This window comes from Carettochelys insculpta, chromosome 5 (genome assembly GCF_033958435.1).
Source record: "Carettochelys insculpta isolate YL-2023 chromosome 5, ASM3395843v1, whole genome shotgun sequence".
Lineage (NCBI taxonomy): Eukaryota > Metazoa > Chordata > Testudines > Carettochelyidae > Carettochelys > Carettochelys insculpta.
The window spans coordinates 83898731-83926330 of NC_134141.1; the positions used below are offsets into that span (position 1 = coordinate 83898731).

General features: G+C 44.2%; 1 protein-coding gene across 6 annotated transcripts in view; it reads left to right on the top strand.

Annotated features, from left to right (window-relative positions):
* The window catches only part of FCHO2 (FCH and mu domain containing endocytic adaptor 2), a 178154-nt gene that overhangs the window by 98336 nt on the left and 52218 nt on the right, over window positions 1-27600 (top strand). For all 6 annotated transcript variants that reach the window (XR_012645764.1, XR_012645763.1, XR_012645766.1 and 3 more), the window contains exons 9-13: window positions 4101-4145; window positions 5849-5921; window positions 13030-13054; window positions 16154-16208; window positions 23355-23533. Coding sequence is in view for 2 of the 6 variants with exons in the window: in XM_074995423.1 (XP_074851524.1) it covers window positions 4101-4145; window positions 5849-5921; window positions 13030-13054; window positions 16154-16208; window positions 23355-23533 (377 nt within the window). In the remaining 4 variants the exon portion in view is untranslated. The remainder of the gene's footprint in view (window positions 1-4100; window positions 4146-5848; window positions 5922-13029; window positions 13055-16153; window positions 16209-23354; window positions 23534-27600) is intronic.

Consider the following 27600-nt stretch of genomic DNA (forward strand, 5'->3'; position numbering starts at 1 on the left):
TGGAGAGGTACTCCAGCATCGCTAACAGCATTGAATCAACACGGGAGGTAACAGATACCGGTTATAAGCTCTTGCTCGACTGGCGTAGAGAACGAGCTCCAGGGGTTGCCTCCGATGGTGGGAGAGATCGTCGCATCTCACTGGACAGTCACCGCCCGCCTCAAGCTGGGCAGCCCCCAGCCAATAGGGTACTGTCCTGCCACAGTTCACCTGCCTCATTGGGTGCATGAGGCTTAAGGGTCCCAAACCTGACAAGTGACCTGAAAGCTGAGCACCAGGCAAACCAATAAGAAAATCAACAAGAAAAGGAAACCATCAAAGTTTTAAGCTTGCTAGCTGGAATGTGCGGACCATGCTGACAGGTCTGACTGAAGATCTTCAGGACATCAGCAACACCCGAAAGACCGCTGTCATCAATGAGGAACTGAAAAGGCTCCAAGTTGACATTGCTACTCTGCAAGAGACACATCTCACAGATTCGGGATCTCTAAAGGAAAAGGACTACACCTTTTTCTGGCAGGGTAAAGCCCGAGAAGAATCCAGGGAGCGTGGTGTTGGGTTCGCCATCAGAACAACCTTCTACAAATGGTGGAATTAGTCATGGGTGGATCAGAAAGACTCCTTCAGGTCATACTTCAAACTCACGCCGGTCCTGTCCACCTGATCAGCGCTTATGCCCCAACCCTGTATGTCTCACCGGAAGTAAAAGACAAGTTTTATGACGTGCTTAGTGCTGCCATAGCGCAAATACCTGCTCACGAACAACTGTACATTGTGGGTGACTTCAATGCGAGAGTCAGAGCTGATTGTGACTCGTGACCTTCCTGCTTAGGCCTCTTTGGTGTGGGAAAAATGAATGAAAATGGTCAGCATCTTCTTGAACTTTGCACGTACCACAATCTGTGCATCACAAACACATTTTTCCAAACCAAGTTACAGCACAGAGTGTCATGGAGACACCCATGCTCAAAACACTGGCGTCAGCTAGACGTGGTCATCGCTAGACATAATCTCAGAAACGTCCTTCTGACACGCAGCTATCATAGTGCTGACTGCGATACAGATCACTCGTTAGTTTGCTCCAAACTCAAGGTGATTCCCAAGAAGCTGCACTGCTCTAAACCAACTGGAAGGCCCCTCATCAGTGCCGGGAAGACGGCTAACTCAGAGAGAGCTGAAAAGCTCAGAGCGACCCTGGAGGAGAATCTGCGCAGCAACCCTGGGGGTGCCGATGTGACATCCAGATGGCAGCATCTGAGGGATACAGTGTACAACACGGACTTGTCAGTGTTTGGATGAAGATCTAGAAACACAAATGACTGGTTCGGCGCTAACTCTGATGAGATGATTCCAGCCATCGAAAAGAAGCGCGCTGTGCTCCTGGAGTACAAATGTTCGCCAAGCCAGAATACCCTGCAAGCGCTCAGAGCAGCCAGAAGAACAGGACAGCAGACGGCCAGGCGCTGTGCCAACAACTACTGGCTCGAGCTATGCAGCAGCATCCAGACCAGTGCTGACTTTGGTAACCTCAGGGGAATGTACAAGAGCATCAAGAAGGTGTTAGGACCCACCCAGAACAAGATGGCACCTCTGAAATCCAAATCTGGTGAAGTCATCACTGACAAAGCCAAACAGATGGAGCGCTGGGTCAAGCACTGCTCCAAGCTGTACTCACGTGAGAACACTGTGGTCAACTCAGCCCTCGATGCCATCGAACTCTTACCAGTAATGGACGAACTGGACCAGGAACCAACTGTGGATGAACTGAAGAAAGCCATCGACAACAATGCAGTAGGAAAGGCCCCGGTCCAGGATGGTATGCCACCAGCGGTAATCAAGTGTGCCACAGATGCTCTCTTGGAACCCATACATGAGCTGCTGTGCCTGTGCTGGAGAGAGGGAGAGGTTCCACAGGACATGCGTGACGCTAACATCATAACCTTGTATAAGAACAAAGGAGACAGAAGTGACTGTAGCAATTACCGTGGAATCTCCCTCCTAAGCATCACTGGTAAACTGTTTGCTCGCATCATCCTCGGCAGACTCCAGAAGATTGCTGAGAGGGTGTATCCTGAATCACAGTGCGGATTCTGTGCAGAGAGATCTACCGTCGACATGGTCTTCTCTCTGACGCAGCTGCAGGAGAAATGCAGGGAGCAGAGGAAGCCACTCTATATTGCCTTCATCGACCTAACCAAGGCCTTCGACTTGGTCAGCAGGGATGGACTGTTCAAACTGCTCCACAAGATAGGATGTTCGCCACAGTTACTCAAGATGATCCAATCTTTCCACGAAGACATGAGAGGAACCATCCAATACGATGGCACATTATCGGATGCTTTCAGCATTAGGAGCGGCGTTAAACAAGGATGCGTCTTTGCTCCGACACTGTTCAGGATCTTCGCACTCCTCCTTAAACACGCCTTTGGATCTTCAACAGAGGCCATCTTTTTGCACACAAGATCTGACGGGAAACTGTTTAATCTTGCAAGGCTGAAAGCTAAATCTAAGGTGCGGGAAGTCCTCATCAGAGAGATGCTGTTCGCAGATGACGCTGCTGTCATGTCACACACACAAGACCAGCTTCAGAAGCTGCTGGATCGGTTCTCCAAAGCATGCAAGGACTTTGGGGTCTCCATCAGCTTAAAGAAGACAAATGTACTTGCTCAGGACGTTGCTGTTTCTCTATCAATCAGCATTGACAACTATACGTTAGAGGTCGTCCACGAGTTCGTTTACCTCAGGTCCACCATCACTGACACCCTGTCCTTGGAGACTGAGCTAAATAGGAGGATCGGTAAAGCAGCCACAACTCTGTCCAGACTCAATGAGAGAGTGTGGAATACAACAAGCTATACACTCACACCAAAATGCAAGTCTACAGAGCCTGCATCCTCAGCACCCTCCTTTACGGCAGCAAGACTTGGACCCTGTACGCCCGCCAGGAAAAGAGGCTGAACGTCTTCCACTTACACCGCCTCAGGCGCATCCTTGGAATATTGTGGAAGGATGGAGTGTCCAACACTACCGTCCTTGAGCAAGCTTGAATCCCAACCATGCACACCCTCCTCAGGCAGTGTCAGCTCCGCTGGCTTGGCCACGTCCACAGGATGAATGATGGAAGGATCCCAAAAGACATCCTGTACAGCAAGCTAGCCTCTGGCAAAAGACCTCCCAGACGCCCCCAGCTGTGCTTCAAAGATGTTTGCAAGAGAGACCTCAGGGAAGCAGACATGAAGCCAGACAGCTGGGAGGAGCTGGCAGATGATCGCAGCAGATGGAGGCGGGAACTATACAAGGGCCTTCAGAAGGGTGAGTTGAGGATCGGACAGCTAGCAAAGGAGAAGCAAGCCCATAGAAAGCACAGCAAGGACCCGCCAGACACCCATTACATATGCAAGAGATGCAGCAAGGACTGTCACTCGCATGTGGGTCTTCACAGTCACAGCTGACGCCGCAAATGAGGATGCCAAACGGAACTACGAAGGGCGTGATCCATAGTCTGCGTAGACTGAAGGATGCTACTAGACTAGACTAGAGTGCTGTAGCCATATCTTTCTTTTGCATTTTGAGTTTTGCTTTTTTCTCATTAAAAGATATTAAAGTCAAAACTTAGTTTAATATAGTATTATGTATGCAAATTTGAATATATTGTCGACGAAAGGTAAAAGTTTGTGTCCTAAAGTGGTGTTAATGTAGCTACTTTGAAGTTAACATTTATTAAATTGTGCTTGCAGTTTTCTTAGTAGTAGTCAAACACATTTTGCATGGATTCTGGCCATATAATATTGTTGCCTTAATATCTAAATATTCAAATTTGAAACCTTAGTATTTGTGTGGTTATGCAACTTGATTGATCACCATGCAGTTAGGGATGTCTGAGATATAAACTGCATTGTTGTAAGACTACCCAGTGTTCGGTAATATCACTACCTTACCTTCTTTGTCTCTCTAGTCTCCTGAGGCCTACTCACCTACATCAACATCAGAAACTAAACTATCCAGTCTATTTGGAAGAAAAAGATGCCACATACCTAAACATTTCAAAAATTCCTTATAAAATTAAAACCAATATTAATTTTCGGTGTTCTTCTTTTAAGGTCTTATTGAATTTGAAGAATGCAACACAGCTAATGCAGTTGAAGGTGAGTTGTAGTAGTAAAGTTGTAGCATATTTTTTAAATGTCTGAAAGGAGATATATAGATTGTTTCAAACTATGTATATGAGTATATTAATTGAAAATGTATCTCAGGTCATGAATGGCAGTCAAAACATTAAAATTGTCACTCTTTTAAATAATTTGAACAGCTAATAATCCTATTTTTGATTAATTCATTATTTGTTTTAAACGGGCATTCAAGAAAACATCTTGTGCCACTGTTTTACAACTTAAATGTACAGTTGCTGAAGCATCAGAATATTTCTCATAAATGGCTGTGCTTTCATGTATATTCATTTGGTTTTGGCTTCCTGGTCTGTCCTCTGTTTCTAGAATAGCGACTTTATTTGCAAATGACTGGGTAACTTATGAGTGGTAAAGTAAGTTGCTAAAACCACAGTGGAATTAGTCTCATAATGTTCTGATGGTTAATCACGGAAGCACGATTTTGAAAACTGGAGTTTGGGATGAGAAAGAGTTCTTTCTGAAATAGACTAAATGAAAAATGAATACACTGAAGAATTATTATTGCTCCAGAGAGGAGGGATTCCATCAGTCTACCTTGTTTTTATTTTATAAATGGGTGAATTGTAGCTTCTGGATTAAAAGGGCTCCAGTTATCTCAGCCAGAAAATTTCCAGGACTGAGTGGGGAGCCCTTTGCTGTATCTGTTCACTTAATGGGCTGATAGTAAGGGGAACATTGTCATTTTAAAATGTTTTCAAATGGGCAGAATAGTTTTTGACTTACTGTTCCACATATAACCATCTTAGTGAAAACATAGCTTGCTTCACTTGAGGGTTTTCGGGGGTGACTGGAATAAAAGGCATAGTTTCACAGCTTGCCCAGCTGTTCGTGGAACCCTATAGGCAGGCCCATATTTTCAGATCTGTGGAAGAAGTCAGATTTGCTTCAGCATAAATCCAGAAGAGTAGACTGAGACTGCCTTTGATTGAAACTAATTTTGACACATAAGGCAGTAATTATACTTGTATTATGTTACAGTTGTGTCCAAAATTTGAAATCAGTTTTACTATGCAGAAGATACTGTTTATTATGATTCAGAGGATTTTAACCTTTGGAATAGTTTTTATTCAGTTTCCTCTTCTTGCTGTTAGCAGGCTGCTAAGCTTTTGACTCCGCTGATTTAGTTTCAGGTTTGCAATGGAAGTTGGACTGATTTTCTTCCTTGACTACTACTGCAGAATTTCAAAGTAGGGTTTGGCAGTTGAACAGATGATCTAGGGTATTGCCCATACCATACTTGTGATCCTTTATTAATATAATATAGAAGACTACCATAAGATTCCACAAGATGTCTTGTGATTTTACAAAGTTTTTTTTAAGTAATGAAATCTTAATGACATTTACTGCTATATTGTCCATTGCTGCTTTGCCCATTCTCTCTCTAATATCCACTGTCTTGCGTTTATGTAAATAATATAAGATTATGGATTTATTGAGCAGTATCTGTCAAACTGTAAATCTTACATACCTTCTCCCCCAGTGTAGTGGGAAGAGGGAATCAAAAATAAATTTAAACGATTTAAATACCTATGTAATGAAAATGCAGCGTTGAAGGTGGACATAAATGTTATACACGGAATTGTGTTCATAAGCTTATTATCTGTATTATTAAATGTAAAATCATCATGGTGATCTTCTAATGAGAAACATTTGTTCTGTAGGGGTCAAACCAAGGAAAAGAAAGCCATTTGTTTTATCAGGAATTATTAAGAAAGAAAAAGATTCAGAATCTGTGTAAGTATCTTTCCACTCCAGAGCATGCAAACCTACGTGAAAATGGAAAAGTGTGATTGTGAAGATAAATAGGCAATGTTTGAGACCAGAAGTAACTTTGCAGATTATGTTTAAAGCACATCATTAACTTGAAAAGGATTTTTTCCCTGAAAAATGTGTTTCTCTTTTAATTGCAAGTAACGCATCTAATGACTGTATATGAAAGAAGCTAGTTGGAGATAGATTTTGTTTTGTTTACTCTGTGCATTTGACAGTACGTTGTGTTGCAGTTTGCTCTGCATAAGTGTTTAGGTCTTTGTACTACAAAACATTAAGCATACAAGTAACTTTATTCATTTGAGTAGTTGCACATAAGTCAATGGTTCGACACATGAATAAAATTGTGTGTACCTAAGTACAGGATCTGGATCAGTGCCTTAATTTCTCGGTTTCTGAAAAGACCTTTATAAACCACAATAAAATATCAAATAACCTTTAAACACTCTAAGAAAGTATTTTTCAAAGTGAGGAATTAAAATGTATTTTATCAGAAAGGGCATTTAAAAATCAAGTTGAATAGATCAATTTGAAATCATAGCTAATTATGATTCATAATTTTCAAAGTGTTTGGTATATAAATTTTCTAGTAGCATAGGCAAATGAAATTTATTTTGAAATAAGGCCCGAGTATTTTGCTTCTGAAACATTTGAACGCTTAAATATTTGATTTGTGCTTATAAGCAAGCAACAAAAAGAAAAAAATTTTAGACAAAATTTCCATATGAAAGCCCCTATGCGGGTTCCTGAATATCACATCTCTTTCCAGCACTCATTAGAGTCAACTGTAGGAGACTTTAATCTGTCTCTCTATTTAAGAAGCCTGTTGAAAGATAGGCAGAACTTGGAAGTTGGCATTTAATGTATTTGATCCTTTTAAACTCCTTTTTCCTGCTCTCCTATTGGCATTGAAATTTTTAGTTTGCTTGAGGACCAGAATTGCACAGTTTTTCACAGCTGAGTATGGCACTGAACAGATTGTAAGCTCGTAAGGGACTGTTATTGTCTATCTAGTTTGACCTCCAACATCACACAGGTCTCACAGTTTTCATTGGTGATTCCTGCGTCAAGGCCATTACTTTTAGTTGAGCTAGAATTCATCTTTTATTAGGACAGTTGAATTTTTTTATGTAGTATCCACTTCATATCCTGGAAGTTGTATATCTAAACTGGTGATTAATCCAGTGGTTAGTTGCAATCATATTTCTAGTCTGTATTTGCATAGCTTCAGCTTCTAGCCATTGAATCTTGCTCTGTCTTTATGCCTTTATCTGATAAATTATGTATTATCAGAAATCTTCTCTTCAAATTACCTCTAACCAATTTAAGATAAAAAGATAAGCCAAAGAAGGTTGTTCACTATTGCTCTATAGTGGATTATCCAGCATGCTGCAAAAGTCTTTTTTTTTTTTTCAGTTGCTGATTTCCAAAATGCAGTCTTCTATCCTACAAGTGTGACCTGCATTTTTGATTCCTATCTGTGTGAGCTCATACTTATCATTATTAAAACACACATTCTTGTGAGCCCATCTTACCATGCGGTCCTATATAATTCTGTTGAACTGACCTGTTCTTTGCATCATTTACCATTCTACCAATTTTTGTGTCATCTGCAAATTTTACCAGCAATTATTTTGTTTTCTCCTAGCTTTTTGGTGAAGATTTTGAATGTTATTGGGCCAAGTATGAGACCCTATGAGACTTTGCAGAAGTGCCCTCACTGTATGATGACTTCCCATTTATACTCTCATTTTGAGATTTATCAAGTAGTCAATTTTTAATCCATTTACCATGTGCTGCATTGGTTTTTTGGCCGTCCATGGCTTTGTTCTAATTTGCTTCCACTGGTGTTTCTAATCCTTCTTGTTTATGCATCACCCATATTAGTCTTTTGTTTGTATAGTTTAGGTGGATTTTTTTTAATGCCAAAAGTTGTAAAACCCAGTTTTCATGTCTTGAGATGCATGGGAGGAATCAGATGACCTTTCTCTTTGGGTCCTCTCTTGCAGCATCCATGGGATGAGGGGGTGCATGCGTTTTTAAATCTTGCCTGTTGCTGCTACTTTAGCTAGGCTATCAAAGATGTAAAATGTAAACTAGAACTTAGTCACAGACATAGGCCTTGTATTCCTATGCACTTTGTTTAAAAAAAAAAAAAAAAAAAAAGGGCTGGGGGGGGGGATGCCCCTTTCTAAGTCCCTTCTTAAGGTGATGTTGGAGTTCCATATTAATGGATTGGTCTCTTTGCAAGATTTCTCTACTCATTTATGATGAAATTATCTATATATTGTCTGAATTAACTATCTGCTCTATCAACGTGTCTGTTGCCAATTTTATTATTCTTTCTATTTGTCATATGTATAGCTGTCTTTAAGAAATAAACAACAAAATATTGTTCATTTACAATAACATTTGCTCTTCTTAAAGTTATTGTTCATGTGCATTCCAAGTCAGGGTGTTTGTGCCTGAATGTGCATGGCAGCCAGAAGATTTTTTTTTCTACTAGCAGGTGGCTATAGGGTCATGCTGGATACCCCCTGGAGTGGCTCATTCATGGCCCCCAGTGTAGGTCCCTGCTGACCCCCAGTTCCTTCTTCCCATGGTGACAATTAGCTGGAATTTCCTCTCACTTTTTATTCACAAGTGCTCTAGCACTAGCTGTTGTCTACGTAATGTAAATAGTTATTCATTATAGTGAAACAGTTGTTTTAAGTCAGCTAATTAGTTAGGTTTCCTGTCAGAGCTCTTGGGAGGGTTGTTCTGTCTTCCCTTGAGGCCCCAGTGCCAGGTCATGCCTAGGTCCCTAGGCTTCAAACTCTGCTCTGACTGTAGCAAATGCATGCCCAAGAGTGACTGACACACACACATGCACACACACCAGACTTCATGTTTTAAAGTGTTTGGAGAAATCTCACCAGAAGGATCATTATTCAGTCTATAAGACTTTTAAACTAAGAATATTAAAAGACAGAGTCCAGTGTCTAAAGGTTCTCTTAATGGTAGCGACATTCCAAGCCAAGAGAGTGTTGTCAGACCCAGCACTAAGTTCACTATCCTTGGTGAGGAGCATGTTGGCAGCCGCATTGCCCAAGGACAAGGCACAGAGGTACCATGCAACCCACGAGACCCATGTGGCTAGGACATATGTTTCAATCCTCTCCCCCACGCAAGAAGAAGGAACAGGATAGGGTCAGGTCTCCCTCCTCCAGACATACGGAAACACAGTGGTGAGACATGAGCAGGGCCACCCCTTTTCAGAACCATATCACATTGAATAAGCATTGTTTCTGCACTGTCAATTCTCCTAATGACGCCAGGAGATCCAGCTCCATTCACCCTGGAGGCATTTCAAGCAGCACAGACCCTGATGCAGGCAATGTCACTGTTCTCACTGCTGCCCCCCGCCCCCACCCCCAAAGGAAGCATTTTCCATGCCAACTGGCTGCACAGCCACCATCCAGGGGGAAGCTGACTACGCTATCAAGACCGCTGGTGCTTGGCACTGTGCAACTAACTCCCATTCACCAGAGGACATCAGTCCTTGGTGCCCACCAGTAGCACCAAGAGGCACAGCACCACTATAATCCTCACCATCAGAGTCTGACTCCTTTCACTTGAGCAGTATAGAAGTAGGAGTGGGAGGTCCTCCTCATGCCATATTCAACACTCAGTTCCTGCACAGTGGCCAGTATAGTGGCAAAAACCTCCACAATGGCCCTTTTGGACACCCTAGGCCTATCATGAGAGCCAGGGCCAGATTCACCAGCTTCATTCCAGTGCGCTCTCGGGTGCTTTGATCTCATTCATCCCTCTGGCACTAGTGGCAATAGCAGCTTTAACAATGGTGCCCCCAACATTGGTACCCATATCTACCCCAGGCCCAATACCTTTGGCACCATTACCTGAGATATTGGTGCCAATGGGCACTCCTCCACCCCCTGTGGCAACTCCTGGCTCACCTATCTCCTTGACACCGCACCGACACCATCCATTTTTCAGACTGCACCACTGTGGGTGTTCCCACCTTGACCCTGCCAGCCCCAGCCTCACACAGATTTGATCTGAGGGACCCATCGAGAGCTGAGGGCACAGAACAGTCACATCTGGTTGTGATATCTTTGTCCTCATCACCCAAGGAGGCACTAGCAGGCATGACCATGGCACTTGCATTAGAGCATAATAAAACTCTACAACAGTTCTTGCAGATGGTGGCCCAAGGTTTGGGGGTACAAGCAGAAGAGGTCTCAGAAGAAACTGATTTCATGGTAGATATCCTTAACGCTTTTGCTCCCACACGTGGAACACTGCCCCCAATAAAACCTTTTCAGACAATGCCAAAATGGCCTGGCAAACTCTAACCTCAGTGCTCCTTATGGCCAGAAGAAATAAGAGAGGAGGTATTTTGTACCATCTAGGGGATATGAGCACCTTTATACCCACCCTCCTCCAGACTCTCTGGTTGTGGATGCTGCCAACCACAGGGAACCTGAAAGGGAGCAGAAAGGGTACCTGACTCCCTCTCCAAATTACAGAGAGGAAAAGAGGCTAAAATTATTTTGTAGAAAAATTTATTTAGTAGGAAGTTTACAACTTTGCATTCCTAACCAACAAGTGGTAGTGAGCAGGTACACTTTTAACATTTTGTCTTCAGTGGTTAAGCTGCTTCCAGGGTGGAGTTCACGTTCTTGATTGAGGAGGGCAAGCTGATAGCCAGAACAGCTCTTCAAGCAGCCTTGGATGCCACTGATGCAGCAATGTAGGTCATGTCATCAGGCATCGCCGTGAGGGAAGGGTGCATGGTCTCGGGCCTTCATACAAGGTTCAGCAAATGACCCAGGACTTCCCATTTGAAGGACCCTCTGTGTGACTACCTGTGCCACCTAAACTAACAGGGTCTTTCCTTGCATCCATTTGAGTCCACTTGGCTACCGTATCAGCTTTTCACCAGGGGCCATGAGCTTCTCAGTGTTCGCTAATCCCTTAGTTTGCAGATTCCTCAAAGGTCTAGAAAGGCACTTCCTTCAGGTTAGATAGCCAGTACTTAATGTGGAACCTTTATTTAGTGTTGGCTGATCTTACAGGCTTGAACTAATGGCCTTCTGTTCTCTTAAATACTTGCTGTACAAGATGGTGTTCCTTGTAGCTATTACCTCTGCCAGGAGGGTGTCTGAGTTTAGGGCCCTCACAATCAACTCACCTTGCACAATTTTCCATAAAGATGAGGTGAAGTTAAGACCACACCTGGCATTTCTCTGAAAGTAGTTATCTTTTTCCATTTGTCAGGACATTTCTCTATTCGTCTTCTACCTTAAGCCTCATGCTAATACTAGGGAACAGACCCTTCATTCGTTGGATGTGCATAGATTCCCTAGCCTTTTACATAGATAGGACTAAACCCTTCAGGAAAACACCCTCAGCTATTTCTTGTTGTGGACAGAATTGAGAGGTCAATCTGTCTCCTCAGATAATTTCTTCCTCGATTGTAGAGTGTGTTAAAGAATGCTATAAGATGGTGGGGGTTTATTCACCTACCCCCTGCAGCCTTTTTGGCTCAAGTTCTTATACATGAAATATGTAGGGCTGTGACTGGGGTCATCTGTTCACACTTTCGCAGCACATTGTGCAGTCACTCATCAGGTGAGATGTAGGCCTTTGGTAAATCTCCAACCCCATCTCCATAGTTAGCTTGGATTCACCTGCCTTAGAGTGCACATAAACTATCACTCGAAGAAAAAACAGTTACTCACCTCTCATAACTATTGTTCTTTGAAATGTGGTGTTCATGTCCACTCCAATACCTGTCCCCATCCCCTCTGTTAGAGTAGCTGGCAAGAAGGACCTGAAAGGGGTTGAGGGAGTTGTGGGTCAGCAGGACCTTATATTGGGTACCATCACCCTACAGTTACTAGCTAGGGGAAGAATTTTCTGGCTGCCATGCATGAATGCATGCAGGCACTTAACTTGGAATAGACATGAACAACATCTCTTGAAGAGCAACACTTACAAGAAATGAGTAACTGTGTGCATGGGGGGGAGAGTGTTTATTAATTTTTTTTGTTTAGTTGGATTTTTTTTAAACTTATAGTGCTACTGATTACAGAAGACCTATGTGCTCATTTCATATTCAGGTATCAAGAGTAGCTGCTTCTGCAGCTTGCATTTGTCAGTTGTCTCCTAGAATTTCATGTCAATCCAAGTGACCAGACTTTCATTTTTGAAAAAAATTTCTGTTCGAATACAGAAACTGTTTACCGTCCCATATAAAGCATTTAGAGAGGCGACACATTGACCAATTTCTTTTTTGGAATCTTTTTTGTTCTTGAATAAGTGATTTTTATTTTACCAAACCTATGTGGTGATGATCTGTCCTGTTACTTTTTGGAATATACACCAGTTCTTGTAATTTATCACATTATGTCTCCAACACCCATACGGTTCTTGGACATGATCTGAAAGTGAAATTATGGAAGAGAGAACTCTGAACTGCATTACCCTAGTTGTAATTGGTTCTAGAACAGGTTATTGTCCAAATGAATAAAACGATTTTATGTGGACCGTTTCATTAGTATTATTGACAGTGGTTTATTGTGTGTTTGTTTTTGGGGAAGTTTTGACACGTGCATATCATCTGCATAGACGTGATTCTCTCGTATTACATAAACCTATGCAAAATTGTTGAACATTTGCCATAAACCTAGAACAAGGTGGAATTCATACACAATAGCTTAAAATCCAGGTTGGCATTCCCGCCTTAACTCATTCCATTATAGTTTTCTTCTTCTTCTTCTTCTTACACCATGATATGAGTTAGGCTGGAGTGTCAGTTTTGATTCTCAGCGTTTATGTGAATTTCCTTGCCTTAGTGGACTCAGCTTAAACCTCCAGAAAATTCAGTTCATTAATATTGTCAGTCAAATAAGGCCATGTTAATGTTGCTTTTTAGGAATTGTGTGTAAAGAGATGGATTTTAAGCAAATTAAATACTACCGAAGAAAATTCCAAAATTGTATAAATGTTGTTTCTTCGCATATGCATTTTGATAGTTACATTTTTTTTCTTTACTTTTATACAGGGAATGTCCAGATGCAGATTCAGTTGTAAGTAGACTTATTTTCTAAATAAGTGTGTAATTTTAGTATGTATACACTTGTCTGCTTTAATTATAAGGTTTATATTTAAGAAGGGTGGAATTTTGATGATCAAAAATAGTTTAGTGGTGCACTTCTGCTAAATAAGAAAAATGCATGATGCTGTTTGTATTATTTGGTACCGTACATAATTTTTGAACAGTCCAATTTTTTTTATCCACTTAATCGAAACGGCTCTTTTATCCCTTACAAAGACATCTTATTTAAATTGCTGAAAGAATTTGGACAAAGGAAATGTACTTGTTTGGGTGACTTTATGGTGAAAGAACAGAGAATTAACCCTTGACTTATCAGGCCATTTATAGAAATAATGACTTTTGACAGCTCTAAGGTTAAATCAGTGGAGTGAAACATAATTGGGTTTGACTTACAATGTGTACTATTTGATTTGCTTGTTTTGATGCTCATGGTTTAAAGACATAATGAAACAAATTCAACTCTAAATGTACCTGGAATTCCTTTCATATACAGTAGGCATTGTATGAACCTGCAATTGAATTAACTTGCAGACTGTGGAAAATCTAATATTTTCATAATTTCTAACCAGAAAACTTGAACTTTCATTTGTTTACCGGTCTCTGTTATTCCCAGTCATTCATAAATGCACTTGGAACAGGATTTTAACTTCCATCTATTGTCTCTCTCAAGTTTCAAGCTATTTATACTGTTCCCTTTGGTGAAATCCCGTAATAAATAAAACACATTCGAAACATAGTTACTTTCATGTAAAGTGATGCAGAATGCTATAGCTGTTCAGACGTCAGGATCGTACTCTGGAGAATGTGTCTCAAACTCATCACCATCTGGTTTGTAAAAGTCTTGGGTGTATGTACCCCCAGGTTCAAGATCTTACTTCCCCTTGGCACCTGAACTTCATGTTGACAAAATTAATGGTGCTACTTATGAATCTCTTGCAATTTCTCTGCTTCCTCTTTCTCTGAAGATGACATTTTTAGTTGGGATTATGTCTTTGAGGAGAGTGGGTAAATTCAGAGCCCTGGTGTCAATTCCTTTCTGTGTAGTTTTCTCCAAGTTTAAAGTTTATCTCCACTCCCATTCTAAATTTCTAACAAAGATCATCTCCAGGTTTTACAATAATCAGTTTATTTTCTTTCCAAAACCTCCCACTCCAAAAGATTAGGAAGAATTTCCATCCTTTAAAAGGGAAAAGAACTTTAGTTTTCTATCTGGACTTGACTAAGGCTATGTCTACACTACATCATTAAGTCGATTTTAAGGCAGTTAGCTTGATTTTACAGTGTCACTGTCTTCACTGTGAATGCCATTAGGTCAATTTTAAGGAGCACTACGGCTGATATTATTACACCCACAAAGCAAGTTGAAGTAGTGTCAAGTTGCTGTATAACACTCCTTGGACACATGGCAGCATGCACATTTGTGATGCAGGATGTCAGGCTTTGCCTGTGCCATCTCCTGTTGTGGCTGGCTTCGGGATGTATCATCATATGAGACACACCATAGACGTGTTAGTGACTCTACCACAGCAGGTTTTGCGGACTGCATTGGTGGTTGGATGCTTGGATAGTGTTTGCAGAGGTCCTTTCAGACCTCACCAGACTTCACTGTTTCTGGTAACTGATGCATCAGACTTGGCTAGGAGGCACGTTTGGGAGAGTGCCGGACTCCGGCTCGCTGGGGCATGTCAGACCTTGAGCTGCACATGAATGCGAGGGAGCTCGGGGCCATCAGGTTGGCATGTGAGGTGTTCTGAGACAACCTGGTAGGTCATTGCATGTCAGTGAGCACAGGCAATATGGCAGCAGTTTGTTATATCAACAGACGGGGGTGGACGCTTTTCTCCTCTGTGTCATGAGGCCCTCAGACTTTGGGAGTTTTGCATTCAATACCTAATTCTCCTACTAGCACACTACCTACCTGGGGTCCACAACACCATGGCAGACAACCGCATCAGGTCCTTTATGAATTATGAGTGGTCCATTCACCTGGACGTGCTACAATCAGTTTTCCAAATTTGGGGCTATCCCCAAGTGGACCTGTTTGCCACTCATCTCAGTGTGAACTGTCAGATAGATCTTGGGTAGATTCATTCAGCATTTCATGGGCAACTTTTTGTTTTGTTTGTTGGAGTGGAAGGAAAGTGGAGAGAACATTGATTACTTAATGTCTATTCTTCTTTCAGTCCATGCCTGGATGGCTATGAAATGAGGCTCAGTCAATCAAAATAAAATTGTAACAGCTGGGGTAAACTATAAAAGTATCATTTTAATATTTTGGGCACCATTACAATATCAACATTTCCTGACTTGCTGCATAGTTACTATATGTATTTCCTATTCTAATGCATGGAAAAAACCTGTAAGATCTCTGAGAATGTGATAACTGTTAGCAAATAAATAATTTTAAGGTGACCACTGAAGATCCTTGATCCTTAGAGGAGAAAATAAGCAAGGTAAACCTATACTCCTCCTTTGGGGCAAATTGTATATATTTTAAAACTAATGATGGGAAAATATTTTGTTAAAGATTCAGGAGTGCCATCGGTAGCGGAACAAATTATACACTGCATCATCTCGATTTTTCTTGGTTTTCTACTAAAGTGTTGACTGACTCCTCTGTATACTAATCGGAGTATGAAATCCTGGAAAATTAAAGCCTACAATAATGTAGTTGAAATAATATAAGTAGAAACTGGAAAGAGATTTGAAAACAGTGAGGCCTTGAAAATGTTGTGTTTTAGACTTACCACTGAAGGCAAATAAAGTCAACCTGTATCTAGTGCATTTTGTTAAAGTTACACAGATTAACTCCAGACCCATAAGCACATAGTTGAAGTGAGAAATCTGAACTGTTGAAGAATTTCTGAGCCATGGAGAGGAACTTGATATACTTGCCTAATAATAGGTAACTGTAGCTTTCACCAGGTGTGATACTGTGATTGTAAACTGGCACCAGTGTCAAACAAGTCTAAATTCTAAGTACAACATATTAAATTACAACTACATTATTGTGACTGTTTATTTCAGTGATAAAAGTTTATCAGTGCCATAAATTTGTTTTTTTTTTTAGAACATTCCTGATGTGGATGATGAAGGGTACAGTATTAAACCAGAAGCAAACCAGAATATCCTTTTATCTATTGCAAATAGTATTGAAATTGTTTAATGTTTGTACAAAACTGAAGATGCAGAGCACTATTTTGAATGTTAAGTACGTAAGATGAAGTTCAAACTATTGTTGTTATAACTGATTACGTTTGCATGTTGTTGTTATAACTGATTATATTATAACTGAGACTGGGCAAGGCCGTGCATGCTTTTCAAACTGGGAGAAGTGACAGCACTGATGACATCTCTACAGTAACTGGAGTCCTTTGTGATGTTATCCATGTGTTCCTCAACCTACTCTTCTTCAGAGTCCTATCATTCAGTTCTGCAGTCGAGGAAGACTCGTGGGTCAGTGCATTCTGATTCACCCTTTGTGCCCTCAGTGCAGGAACACAAGCACTCTCAGAGCATATATGCAGACCTAGTGGGTGCTGCTAGGCGGAAGACTTGGATCTCAAGTACATAGAATACATACACACCAAAGTGTGAATAGATATGTCTTGAAGAATTCCAATTACTGTACAGGCAGAAATGAATCAGAGGTTTGGTTTCTTGCCTATAGTCAAACAGTGAGATATAGGAGCAGAGCCATGTATAGAACTCAGAAATCATGACTCTGCATTAATGTTCTTTATAAACTGTATGTTTGTGTGGCTACTCAGGAGAGATTCCAGTGCCACCCAAGAGCACCCACAGCTATGTTTTGTTTCTACTGGTGGTGCACATTTGCATGTGCCTTGACGTATGTAAAGAATCTGTTCCACTTATGGGTGGTAAGGGTTAGAAGGAACATTGCTGTAGAGTGTACATTTGTCTGTTTTGGCAGTTTGTGCCTTTTACATTTGTAACCATATAGTTGCATTAACATACCTTCTACATTTGTTTGTTAGATGCTTAGATAGGGTGAAAGCATCTAAGTTTAATTCTTCTTCGAGTGTCCCCGTGGGTGCTCCACAATAGGTGTCGGGCTTGGCCGGCGCCGCAGATCGGATCTTCCAAGCAGTTTCTGCCAGACCGCGCATGCGCCAGCGCGCACCGCTCCCTTGCGCGCTCCTGGCCATGTGCGCGATCCGGTCCCCGCCAGTTCCTCTTAACCGCCGTCGGCTGCAGACGGAATCCGAACTAGGCTAAGGCCAAGTAGCGTATTCAATGACTTTAACTGTTTTTCTTTAAAGTTTTTCAAGTACTTAGGCTACTGCAAGTTAGCCGGTTGTTATTTTTGCAAAAAAAAAAAACAAAAAAACAAAAGTAACAAACAAACTACAAGCGGGACAGCTTCAATCCAGTCCCAGTAACAAGCGCCGGAGGCCAGGAGCATAGGGCCATCAGCCCTCCTGCTGCGGCAGGCCATCGGAAGGGGAAAACAGCACAGAGAAGGTGCTAAGTACCCGTTTAACAACTGAAAGACTCACCAACAATGTCCTCTTCAGGATTTAAAAAATGTGAGTCCTGCCGAGAGGCGATGCCAGCGTCCGATGGGCACAGTCTATGCATAAGGTGCCTTGGGGAGTCCCATGTTGCACAGAAATGCTCCTTCTGTGCTAAATTAACAGCCAGAGCAAGGAGAGACAGGGAGATGCGGCTTAAAATGCTGCTTTTTGATAAGGCCCTCCAGCCAGACGTGCCGGAGCGGCCGCAGCAGGAGGGACCCTCCAGGGCCCATAAAAGGAAAGCCGCCTCCCTCACCCCATCAGCGCAAAAACGGAGGAAAGCCTCCCCAGCCCGATCCCTGCCGGCAGCAACAGCGAGCGGTACGGGAGGAGCGAGCAGCCCCCAGCCGCAGCAACAGCTGATCGGCGGCGGCACGGAGAGCCACGTGGAAGCGGCTCAGCCTCCGATAATCAGCCAGCCGCCCCGCACCGCAGGCAGGGCGGCGGCTAAACAAGCGCCGGTACCGGCGGCACCGACCCCCGGGGAACCGGCGGTGCAGAGCGCGCAGGCACACAGCCTGCAGGCACCGAAGGACACCACCTTCGAGCGTGCCGAGCACGGTGCGGACGGGGCCGGGATCCCCTGTGTGTCAGGGGGCGGAGTTACCTCCTCCAGGGAGGGGGAAGGCTGCACACAAGAGGAGGCATTGCAGCCCCTCTCCGGACAGGGCTGTGGAGTTGCTTTCTCACAGCCCTCCGCTTATGTTGCAGACTCCAACCAGAAGGCAGGGGTCCCCCCTAGCCTACCCGGAGCCCCCTTCTCCATTTTTGCAACCAGCCTCACCCTGGCTGGGACCACCTTCACCCTTCCTGGGGTTTGAACCGCTGGACTATTATGCAAAATCGCTCTCTCCAGTGTCTCGACGATCTCCCTCCCCCAGACGCAGAGGGTATGCACCAAGGGAGTGGTCTAGGTCACCTTCCCAAGAACAGTGCCTATACTGCCATGGTCGCCCCTACCACGCGGGGCATAGACACCATCGGCAATCTACTAGGGAAAGATCCCCACAGACGATCTCGTACCCCCGAGGGAAATTACGACTGGGGACAGAGACTCAAGCATCTCAGGGGGGACTGGTTATGGAACCCCGAGATTTTCCCTCGCAAACCTCTAGTGAGAGGGTGTACCATCACCAACAGGAACCGGAAGGGTCCAGAGAGACGTACCCCAGCGGTTCCTCACTCTCCTCCCCGGACGAGGCTACGGCCCCGGGGGACGTCCATCCTCCGGACGATCTCAAACAGTTTCAAGAGCTGTTTAAGAGGGTGGCCTTCACGCAAGGCATCCAAACAGCAGAGGTGCAAGAGAAAGCTCCTCAAAAATTTGAGACCTCCGGCCTCCTCCAGAGTAGCAATACCGCTTGATGAAGCGATCTTAGAGTCCGCCACTACGATATGGCAGACCCCTGCGACTATTCCGCCTGTCCAAAAGAGAGCGCATAAGAAATACTTCGTGCCGGCGAAGGGCATGGAGTTCCTGTTCAGCCACCCACAGCCAAATTCCTTGGTGGTGGAGTCATCGCAACAAAGATCAAAGACACCTCAATTCAGGATGGGGAACAGACAAAGATGCCAAGAAGCTAGAGCTGTTCGGCAGAAAGGTCTACTCCTCCTCCACTTTAACGTTGCGAATGGCAAATTACGCAGCGCACTTAGCGAACCATAATTTCGACAACTATTCCAGGTTAACCTCCCTCATGGACTCGCTTCCAGAGGACAAAAAGCCGGTGCTCAAGGCCATAGTGCAAGAAGGCTGCGCGGCCTCGAGGACGGGAGTTCAGATCGCCCTGGACGTTGTGGACACAGCAGCACGTTCCACAGCAACGGCAGTGGTGATGCGAAGGGAGTCCTGGCTCCAGACTTCGGGTATACCGAGGGATCTGCAGGCGAAGATAGTTGACCTTCCCTTCGACTCGCAGAAGCTGTTTGCTGAATCAACTGACTCGGTCCTTCATTCCAGTAAAGATTCAAGAGCCACACTCAGGACCCTGGGGATTTACACCCCTCCATACACAAAGAAAAGGTACTACCCTCAACAAAGACGGTACCAGTACCAGCAACAGCGCCCCCAGTACCACAGGGGTTACGAGCAAGGGCGACATCAACAGCACCAGCAGTACAGAACTCCCAGGCGCCGTTCACAACAGAGCCGTGCGTCCTCGCGGCGGGGCCAAAGGCCACAAGTTTGACATACAGATCCAGGGCTGCGCCATCACTACCATCGCTCAAGGTCATCCGAAGCAACTATTCCACCATCGCCTCCGACCATTCTACGACCAGTGGCAAAGGATCACCACAGACAAATGGGTGCTGGAGATCATAGCCACGGGGAACGCCATCCCCTTCCAGTCGCTCCCACCGTCACGACCTCCACCCAAGCCCCACCTCCAGGAGGCCTCCCATGTAGCGAGGCTCAGGCAGGAGGTGGACCATCTCATGCTCATAGGGGCAGTGGAAAGAGTGCCGGAGCAACTGCAAGGAAAAGGGTTCTACTCCAGGTACTTCCTCACGGAGAAAAAGACAGGAGACTGGAGGCCCATCTTAGACCTTCGCGGCCTCAACCGGTACCTGCGCAAGCAACGTTTTCGGATGACCACAATCGCCTCCATCCTTACAGCACTGGACGATGGAGACTGGTTCGCAGCCCTCGATTTACAAGACGCGTACTTCCACATAACTATCCATCCGGCTCACCGGCGATTCCTCCGGTTCATGGTAGGCAACGAACACTTCCAATACAAGGTCCTACCGTTTGGCCTCTCCTCGGCCCCCAGAGTCTTCACCAAGACCTTGGCAGTGGTGTCAGCCTACCTGCACAGGCAGGGGGTATTTATTTTTCCCGTATCTAGACGACTGCCTGCTCAAAGGGGCCTCGAAGGGGGAGGTTCTGCGCATGATACGCGTCACAGGAAACACGTTCTCTTCACTCAAAAATAGACCCTACACAGGACATAGAGTTCATAGGGGCTCGCATAAACTCGGTTACAGCGAGAGTATATCTGCCAGAGGCTCGCTTTCGGGCCATCGGTTCCCTCGTGCAGGTCATCACCTTCAGCCCTACGGTGCCGGTCTTGACGTGCTTGCAGCTGCTGGGCCACATGGCAGCGGCGACGTTCGTAGTACAGAACGCCAGGTTACACATGCGCAGCATGCAGCACTGGCTGGCGAGTGTATACAAACCGGCAGTACACACCGTTCACAGGGTGGTGTCGCCCACAGCCGGGGTGCGCAAATCCCTACAATGGTGGATGAACCCCAGGAACCTGCTAACAGGGGTACCCTTCCACCAGCCGCAAATATTGGTTTTTCTCACTACAGATGCCTCCCTCATAGGGTGGGGAGCGCACATGGGCGAAGAGGTGACTCAAGGACTGTGGTCACCCACGGAACAGTCACTACACATAAATATCCTGGAGCTCAGAGCAGTGTTCAACGCCTGCAGACACTTTCGAGACCACATACAAGGCAAAGTCGTCGGGATCAGTACAGACAATACCTCCACCATGTTTTATATAAACAGGCAAGGAGGAGCTCGATCCCGTGCCTTATGCACGGAAGCAGTCCGCTTATGGAACTGGTGCATCGCCAACAATATAATCTTGAAAGCCTCATACTTGCCGGGTGCGCACAATGTGAAGGCAGACCAGCTGAGCAGGCGTTTTGCACTCTCACACGAGTGGCAGATCCGTCCCGATCTGCTACGACCGATTTTCCACGCATAGGGTTTTCCCCGAATAGACCTGTTTGCCACTCAGCACAACAAGAAGTGCCCACGATTCTGCTCCAGGGCAGGACTGGGATGGGGGTCCCTGGGGGACGCGTTCGCGATCCCGTGGAGGGGCCCCCTGCTTTATGCGTTTCCTCCCACAGTGCTGATCCACAAAGTCTTGCAGAAAGCCAGGAGGGAAAGGGCCCGGATGATCCTGATAGTCCCAACGTGGGATCGACAACAATGGTTCCCCCTACTCCTGCGCATGTCGGACCGTCCACCGATGTCTCTTCCGGTGGCGCCGGATCTGCTCACGCAAGCCCAGGGGTCCATAGTGCACCCGTACCCCCAAAGCCTGCGACTGCAAGCGTGGTTAATCCATGGCTCAGCTCCCTAGAGAGCACATGCACAGTGGAAGTACAGCAAGTCCTAGAAAGTAGCAGGAGGACTTCCACCAGGAAGACCTACAAGCAAAAATGGACTCGCTTCACGGCTTGGTGTGCTACCAAACAGCTGGCCCCCCTTTTGGTGCCTATACCTACAATACTAGAGTATTTACTAGACCTCAAGAGAGGAGGACTCTCGCTATCCTCGTTGAAGGTCCACCGTGCCGCCATCTCGGCGTTCAGACACGAGGAGGAAGGGCACACGGTGTTCGCCCACCCTATGGTTACCAGGTTCCTCAAAGGGTTGGTAAACCTATACCCCCCTCGGAAACCGCTTCCGCCTTCGTGGAACTTGGGCCTGGTGCTTACCACGCTAATGGGACCACCGTTCGAGCCCTTGGCCATGGTTCCCCTCCGCCTCCTTACAATAAAGACGACCTTTCTTCTTGCAATTACGTCAGCTCATAGGGTGAGCAAGCTCGCGGCAGTCATGGCAACGCCACCCTGCACTGTTTTTTCCAAGGAGGCGGTAACCATATGGCTGCATGCAGCCTTTGTTCCCAAAGTTTCTTCTGAGTTTCACATTAACGAACCTATTGTTCTACCCTCGTTTTATCCAAAGCCTCATAACTCCAACGAAGAGGCGCGCCTACACCTCCTGGACGTGAGGAGGGTGCTAGCCTTCTACGTAGACAGGACCAAGTCCTTCCGGAAAACGGATAGACTCCTAGTCTCCCTCGCTCCCAAATCGAAAGGAGAAGGTCTCTCCTCGCAGATAATCTCAAAGCACATTGTATCCTGCACAAAAATGTGCTATGAGCTCAAAAAGACTCCTTTATCGGCCACTCCCAGGGCTCATTCCACTAGGGCAGTGGCGGCATCAACAGCCTTTTTCAAGGGCGTTGCGTTAAAAGACATTTGCAGAGCGGCGACCTGGTCATCCTACGACACCTTCGCCAAACATTACGCCCTTCACAGGGTATTCCAAGAGGATACCCGTCTCTCTGCAGCGGTCCTCTCGGGGACAAGCTGCACATAATCCGATTACCCACCTCCTATCTTGGATTACTGCTGGGTAGTCACCTATTGTGGAGCACCCACGGGGACACCTGAAGAAGAAAGAGAAGTTACTCACCGTAGTAACGGTGGTTCTTCGAGATGTGTCCCCGTGGGTGCTCCACTACCCGCCCATCCTCCCCGCTTCGGATCTCTGTTAGTGTTTTGCAGGGGCACCCGAGGCGGTTGGTCGAGGAACTGGCGGGGACCGGATCGCGCACATGGCCAGGAGTGCGCAAGGGAGCGGTGCGCGCCAACGCATGCGCGGTCCGGCAGAAACTGCTTGGAAGATCCGATCTGCGGCGCCGGGCAAGCCCAACACCTATTGTGGAGCACCCACGGGGACACATCTCGAAGAACCACCGTTACTACGGTGAGTAACTTCTCTTTTTAAAGTATGTGTGTCAGGTAAACAGTGAGTGGTGATTTTATGTACCTTTTGGCAGACTCTTTTTTAACGTGGTTAGTTTCATTCCTCAGTAGTGTTTACTTGTTGCAGATATGTATGCTGAGTATGTGAGAAACTGATTTATTCTTTGTAGAGGCGAGCCTAACATATCAGTTGCCTTAACTGAGAAAAACATACCAAAGAGAACCATTTCTACTCATCCAGTGATTCTGACTCTGAAGATGATGAACCGAGGAGGTTCCATGTAGAAATCAAACCTGTACAGCCAAATAATAGCTCTCATTATAATAAGGCTTCATTGGATGAATTAAAAGTATCTATAGGGAACATCACTCTAACTCCACCAATATCTGTGAGTAATTTGTTCCATATATTACATTTAACAGAGAAGTAAGCTAATGTAATCTTTATATTTTGCATCACATAAAGTGTTAACTCAGTCTTTTCTCTGGAAGGTCGGGTTTTACTGAGGAGGGATCTAACGCCGGAGACACCATGTGTCCATTTTAATTCCAGCTGTATAGTACAGCATGTATCTCTCCCATATATAGTCATCACCACTTTATTTCTGGAATTAATGATGTTAGTTCTAGCATTGAGATATGCTTCAGGGAGCCACTTTAATGAATGAAGGAAAATAGTGACTATTATCCTTTCTCCAAATCCTGCACAAATATAATTTCTCCTAAGATCCATATTTTAGGTTTAATGTGCTGGGGGATCCTTTTTTAATGGATGGATTGGATTGGTATTAGGTTGTAAGTGCTTGGAAGCCAAGGAGGTGAGTACCTTAGAAAACCCTAAGATAGGCCAGGAGTATATATAAAGTATATATATTTTACTTTGCAACTTGCTGTCCCCATTCCCCCTTTAGAATGAGAGAACAATCCTCTTTGTATTTAGGATTAACATTACAGTCAAACCTTATAAGTGATATCTATGCGAAGTGAAAGTTACAAAAAGGCAAGTACATAAACCAAATGTTTGAAATAGTCTTATTTTAAAAACTAGGTGAAAGTCTGTGCTAGTGTATTGATGCAATTCATAATGTGGGGGGAAAACAGCCAAAAATGGATAAGAACTTACAAACTGGATTGTAAAAGGACATGAATCCTACTCATGATGAACCTGTTGATTATTCTAACCAAAAATAAGTCAGCCATACTTCTAGCTATGTTTATTGATTGCTGCTGACTCAACAGACATTCTAGGCTTCAGAGTGACACACAGGAAGAATGTCAGTCCCGGGTTCTTATATATTAATCATGTTTTTCCCTTTTTCTCTTGCATGCTGATACCAGAGACACAGTCCTGTAAGTGCAAAAGGATTTTTATCATCATTTTTGAAACTAAAAATGGAATAATTGTTGTTTAAGGGAGGAAGAGAGTTCTAATAGATAGAACACAAGAATGACTCTAGTGGCTTGGGTGTACCTACTTTGTTATCTTGTGAATTTGAAACTCATTTAAGTTAGTGATGCTGTAAAGTTAACAAACATGGGGAGCTGGGGGCGAGAGAAATGGCCATTTCAAAGTTTACTAATGAAGTGCTGAAATACATATTCAGTGCCTCATTAGAACGCGGGCGGCTGCGGCACTTCAAAATTGACACTCATATCTGCTCGTAGGAATAAGGAGACTTCGAAGTAGCTGGGGTCCTTTCGAAAAGGAGCCCCGTCTAGATGAGCCGTGTGGCAGCGAGCCGTGTCAATTTCGAAGTGCCGCGGCCACCCGCATTCTAATGAGGTGCTGAATATGTATTTGCATGGCCATTTCAAAGTTTTTGGCTAGTGTAGACACAGCCAGTATGTTTTAATTCATGTGTCATTAGACTTGACATGAATACAATGAAGTTGCACTTAAGGAGCTAGCTAAAAAATCTCAAAACTGTTAACAGTTATCTTTTTGAAACCTTAAGCAGATTTGTAAAAGTCCCAAAGGACTGGAGAAGAGCAAACATAGTTACCTGCTTTTCAAAGGAGGGAATAAAGAGGACCCAGGGAATTATAGGCTAGTCAACCTAACTTTGACATCTGGAAAGGTATTGAACCAAATTATTAAACAATCAGTTTATAAGAGCCTAAAGGAAATAATGTTATGAAGATTAACCAGAATGGATTTATCAAGAACAAATCACACCAATCAACCTAATTTTCCTTCTTTGACAGGTTTACTGACCTTGTGGGTTGGGAGGGCGGGGGAGTGAGGGCAATAGATGTAATGTATCTTGATTTTGATAAAACTTTGACACAATCTTATAAGACATTCTTGTAAGAAAACTAGGCAGATGTAATCAGGATGCATTTACTGTAGTAGTGGTGCACAAATAGTATTTCAACTCAGAGTAGTTCTCATTCGTTAGCTGTCAAACTAGGAGGGCATATCTAGTGCAGTCTTGCAGGCCTCAGTTCTGTGTCCGGTACTATCTGATATTTTTATTAATGAATTGGATAATGGAGTAGTGCATACTTATGAAATATGTGAATTACACCAGAATGGGTGAGGGGCACCTTGAAGGACAGGATTAGAATTCAAAATGATGAGATTAGGTAATTGATCTGCATTCAACAAAATAAAATTCAATAAACGTGCACAGAACTTCACCTAGAAAGGAAAAACCAAATACACACCTACTAAATTTGGGACAGGTGGCTAGGAGGTAATATTTCAGGCAAAGATCTGAGGGTAATAGTGCATCACAAGTTAAGTATGAGTCCACAATGTGATGTAATTACAAAAAGGCTAATTTCATTCTGGGGTGTAGTAGCAGGTATATAGTATATAAGACAAGGGAGATGTTTGTTCTGCTTTACTTGGCACTGTTGAGGCTTCATTTGGGGTACTCTGTCCTCTGCTTTAGGAAAGATGTGGACAAAATGGAGGGAGTCAAGAGGAGAGCAACAACAATGGTAAAAGGTTTAGGAAATTTGACCTGTGAGGAAAGGTTACAAAAATGGACATCAGTGTTTCCTGTAAATTGAGTGCTTGAGCAGCCACCCAGGAAAGATTCAGGTGCTACTCAACTGACTATCAGAGCACCCACAGCCAGCAGCATAAGTTTCTACTGGAGGTGCACATCCACACATGCATCAATGCACATAAAATGTATTCCACATGTGGATAGAAAAAATTAGAGGCAACATTGCTGGGCATGTTCAGTCTTGGAAAAAGATGACTGAAGGAGAGCTAATACATTAAGGGCTTTAAATATAAAAAGAGAGTGGTGATCAGTTGTTCATGTTTGCTGAAGATAGGGCAAGAAATAATTTGTTTAATCTGCCAGAAGGAAGATTTAGGTTAGACATTCGAAAAATCCTTCCTACTATAAAGGTAGCTATGCTCTGGAACAGATGTTCAAGCAAGGCAGTAGAATCCTCTTTTGGAAGATTTTTAAAAACAGGTTGGTCAGACATCTATCAGAGAGTATCTAGGTTTCCTTGGTCCTGCCCCAGTGCTGGGTGCTGGATTTGACAGCTTCTTGAGCTCTGTGTTTCTATCAGTCTATATATATATTAAAAGTATTTCAGTGCTATTTCTTTTGAGCTTTATGTATGTTCCATATTCCCTTGGTTGCAATACACAGTGTGTCTGTATTTACTTTTGTGGTGGTATGTAAAATACAAGCACTACATGTGTAGCTGTACGTAGCAGTTCAGGATTCTGGGAGCGGGACACTACACTGCTAAAAATAGTGCAAGGCACCTCTTTGGTAAATGAAGATCCGTGTAAGGTATATATCAGAGGGATTCAGGCATGCAGGGCACTTTCTCAACTCTGCTCCCCCTTTGTCACTGCTGTTTTATGTCCATGCTGTCTGGGTATGTTTTTTGCATGTAGAGCACTCACCTGTGTATATATAGACTGATGTTTTGATGGTGCTTCAGGTCTGCTGTAATCATAGGAACATAAACCAGAGGTGTAAAGGTGGTGTAGGACCCCCTCGGGCTGCTGGCCCCACAAGCTGGCGGTCTTGGCTGCCAGCCTCAGCTGGGGGTGGAGGATGAACAGAGGTAAGAGGGCTGAATTTCACCACCCCGGACTCTTTAAAATGTTCCTGTGCCACCTGGCTGTAGTGTCAGCTAGCTGACTTTAGGGCATTTTTGCTGCAAACTCTAGCTTTCAAGGCACACTTGCTCTTAGAGGCTATGTTTACAATAGAGAGTTTTGTTGACAACTTAGTGCTCTCTTTTTCTGCAAGCTTCCATCATAATTTCCCAGCTTCAGCCCACTTTCAAACTACAAATAATCTTTCCCATTTACTGCTTCCTTGCCTGATGCCAGCCCTCTTTGTTCCTTTCCTTCCTGTCTTACACTCACCTGGGCCCTGCTTGTGTTTTGTCCCTTCCCTGAGTTTTCAGCTGTCTCCCCAGCATTGAAAGCAAAGCTATAATTGAGAGAGAGGCGTGCTCATTAATATGT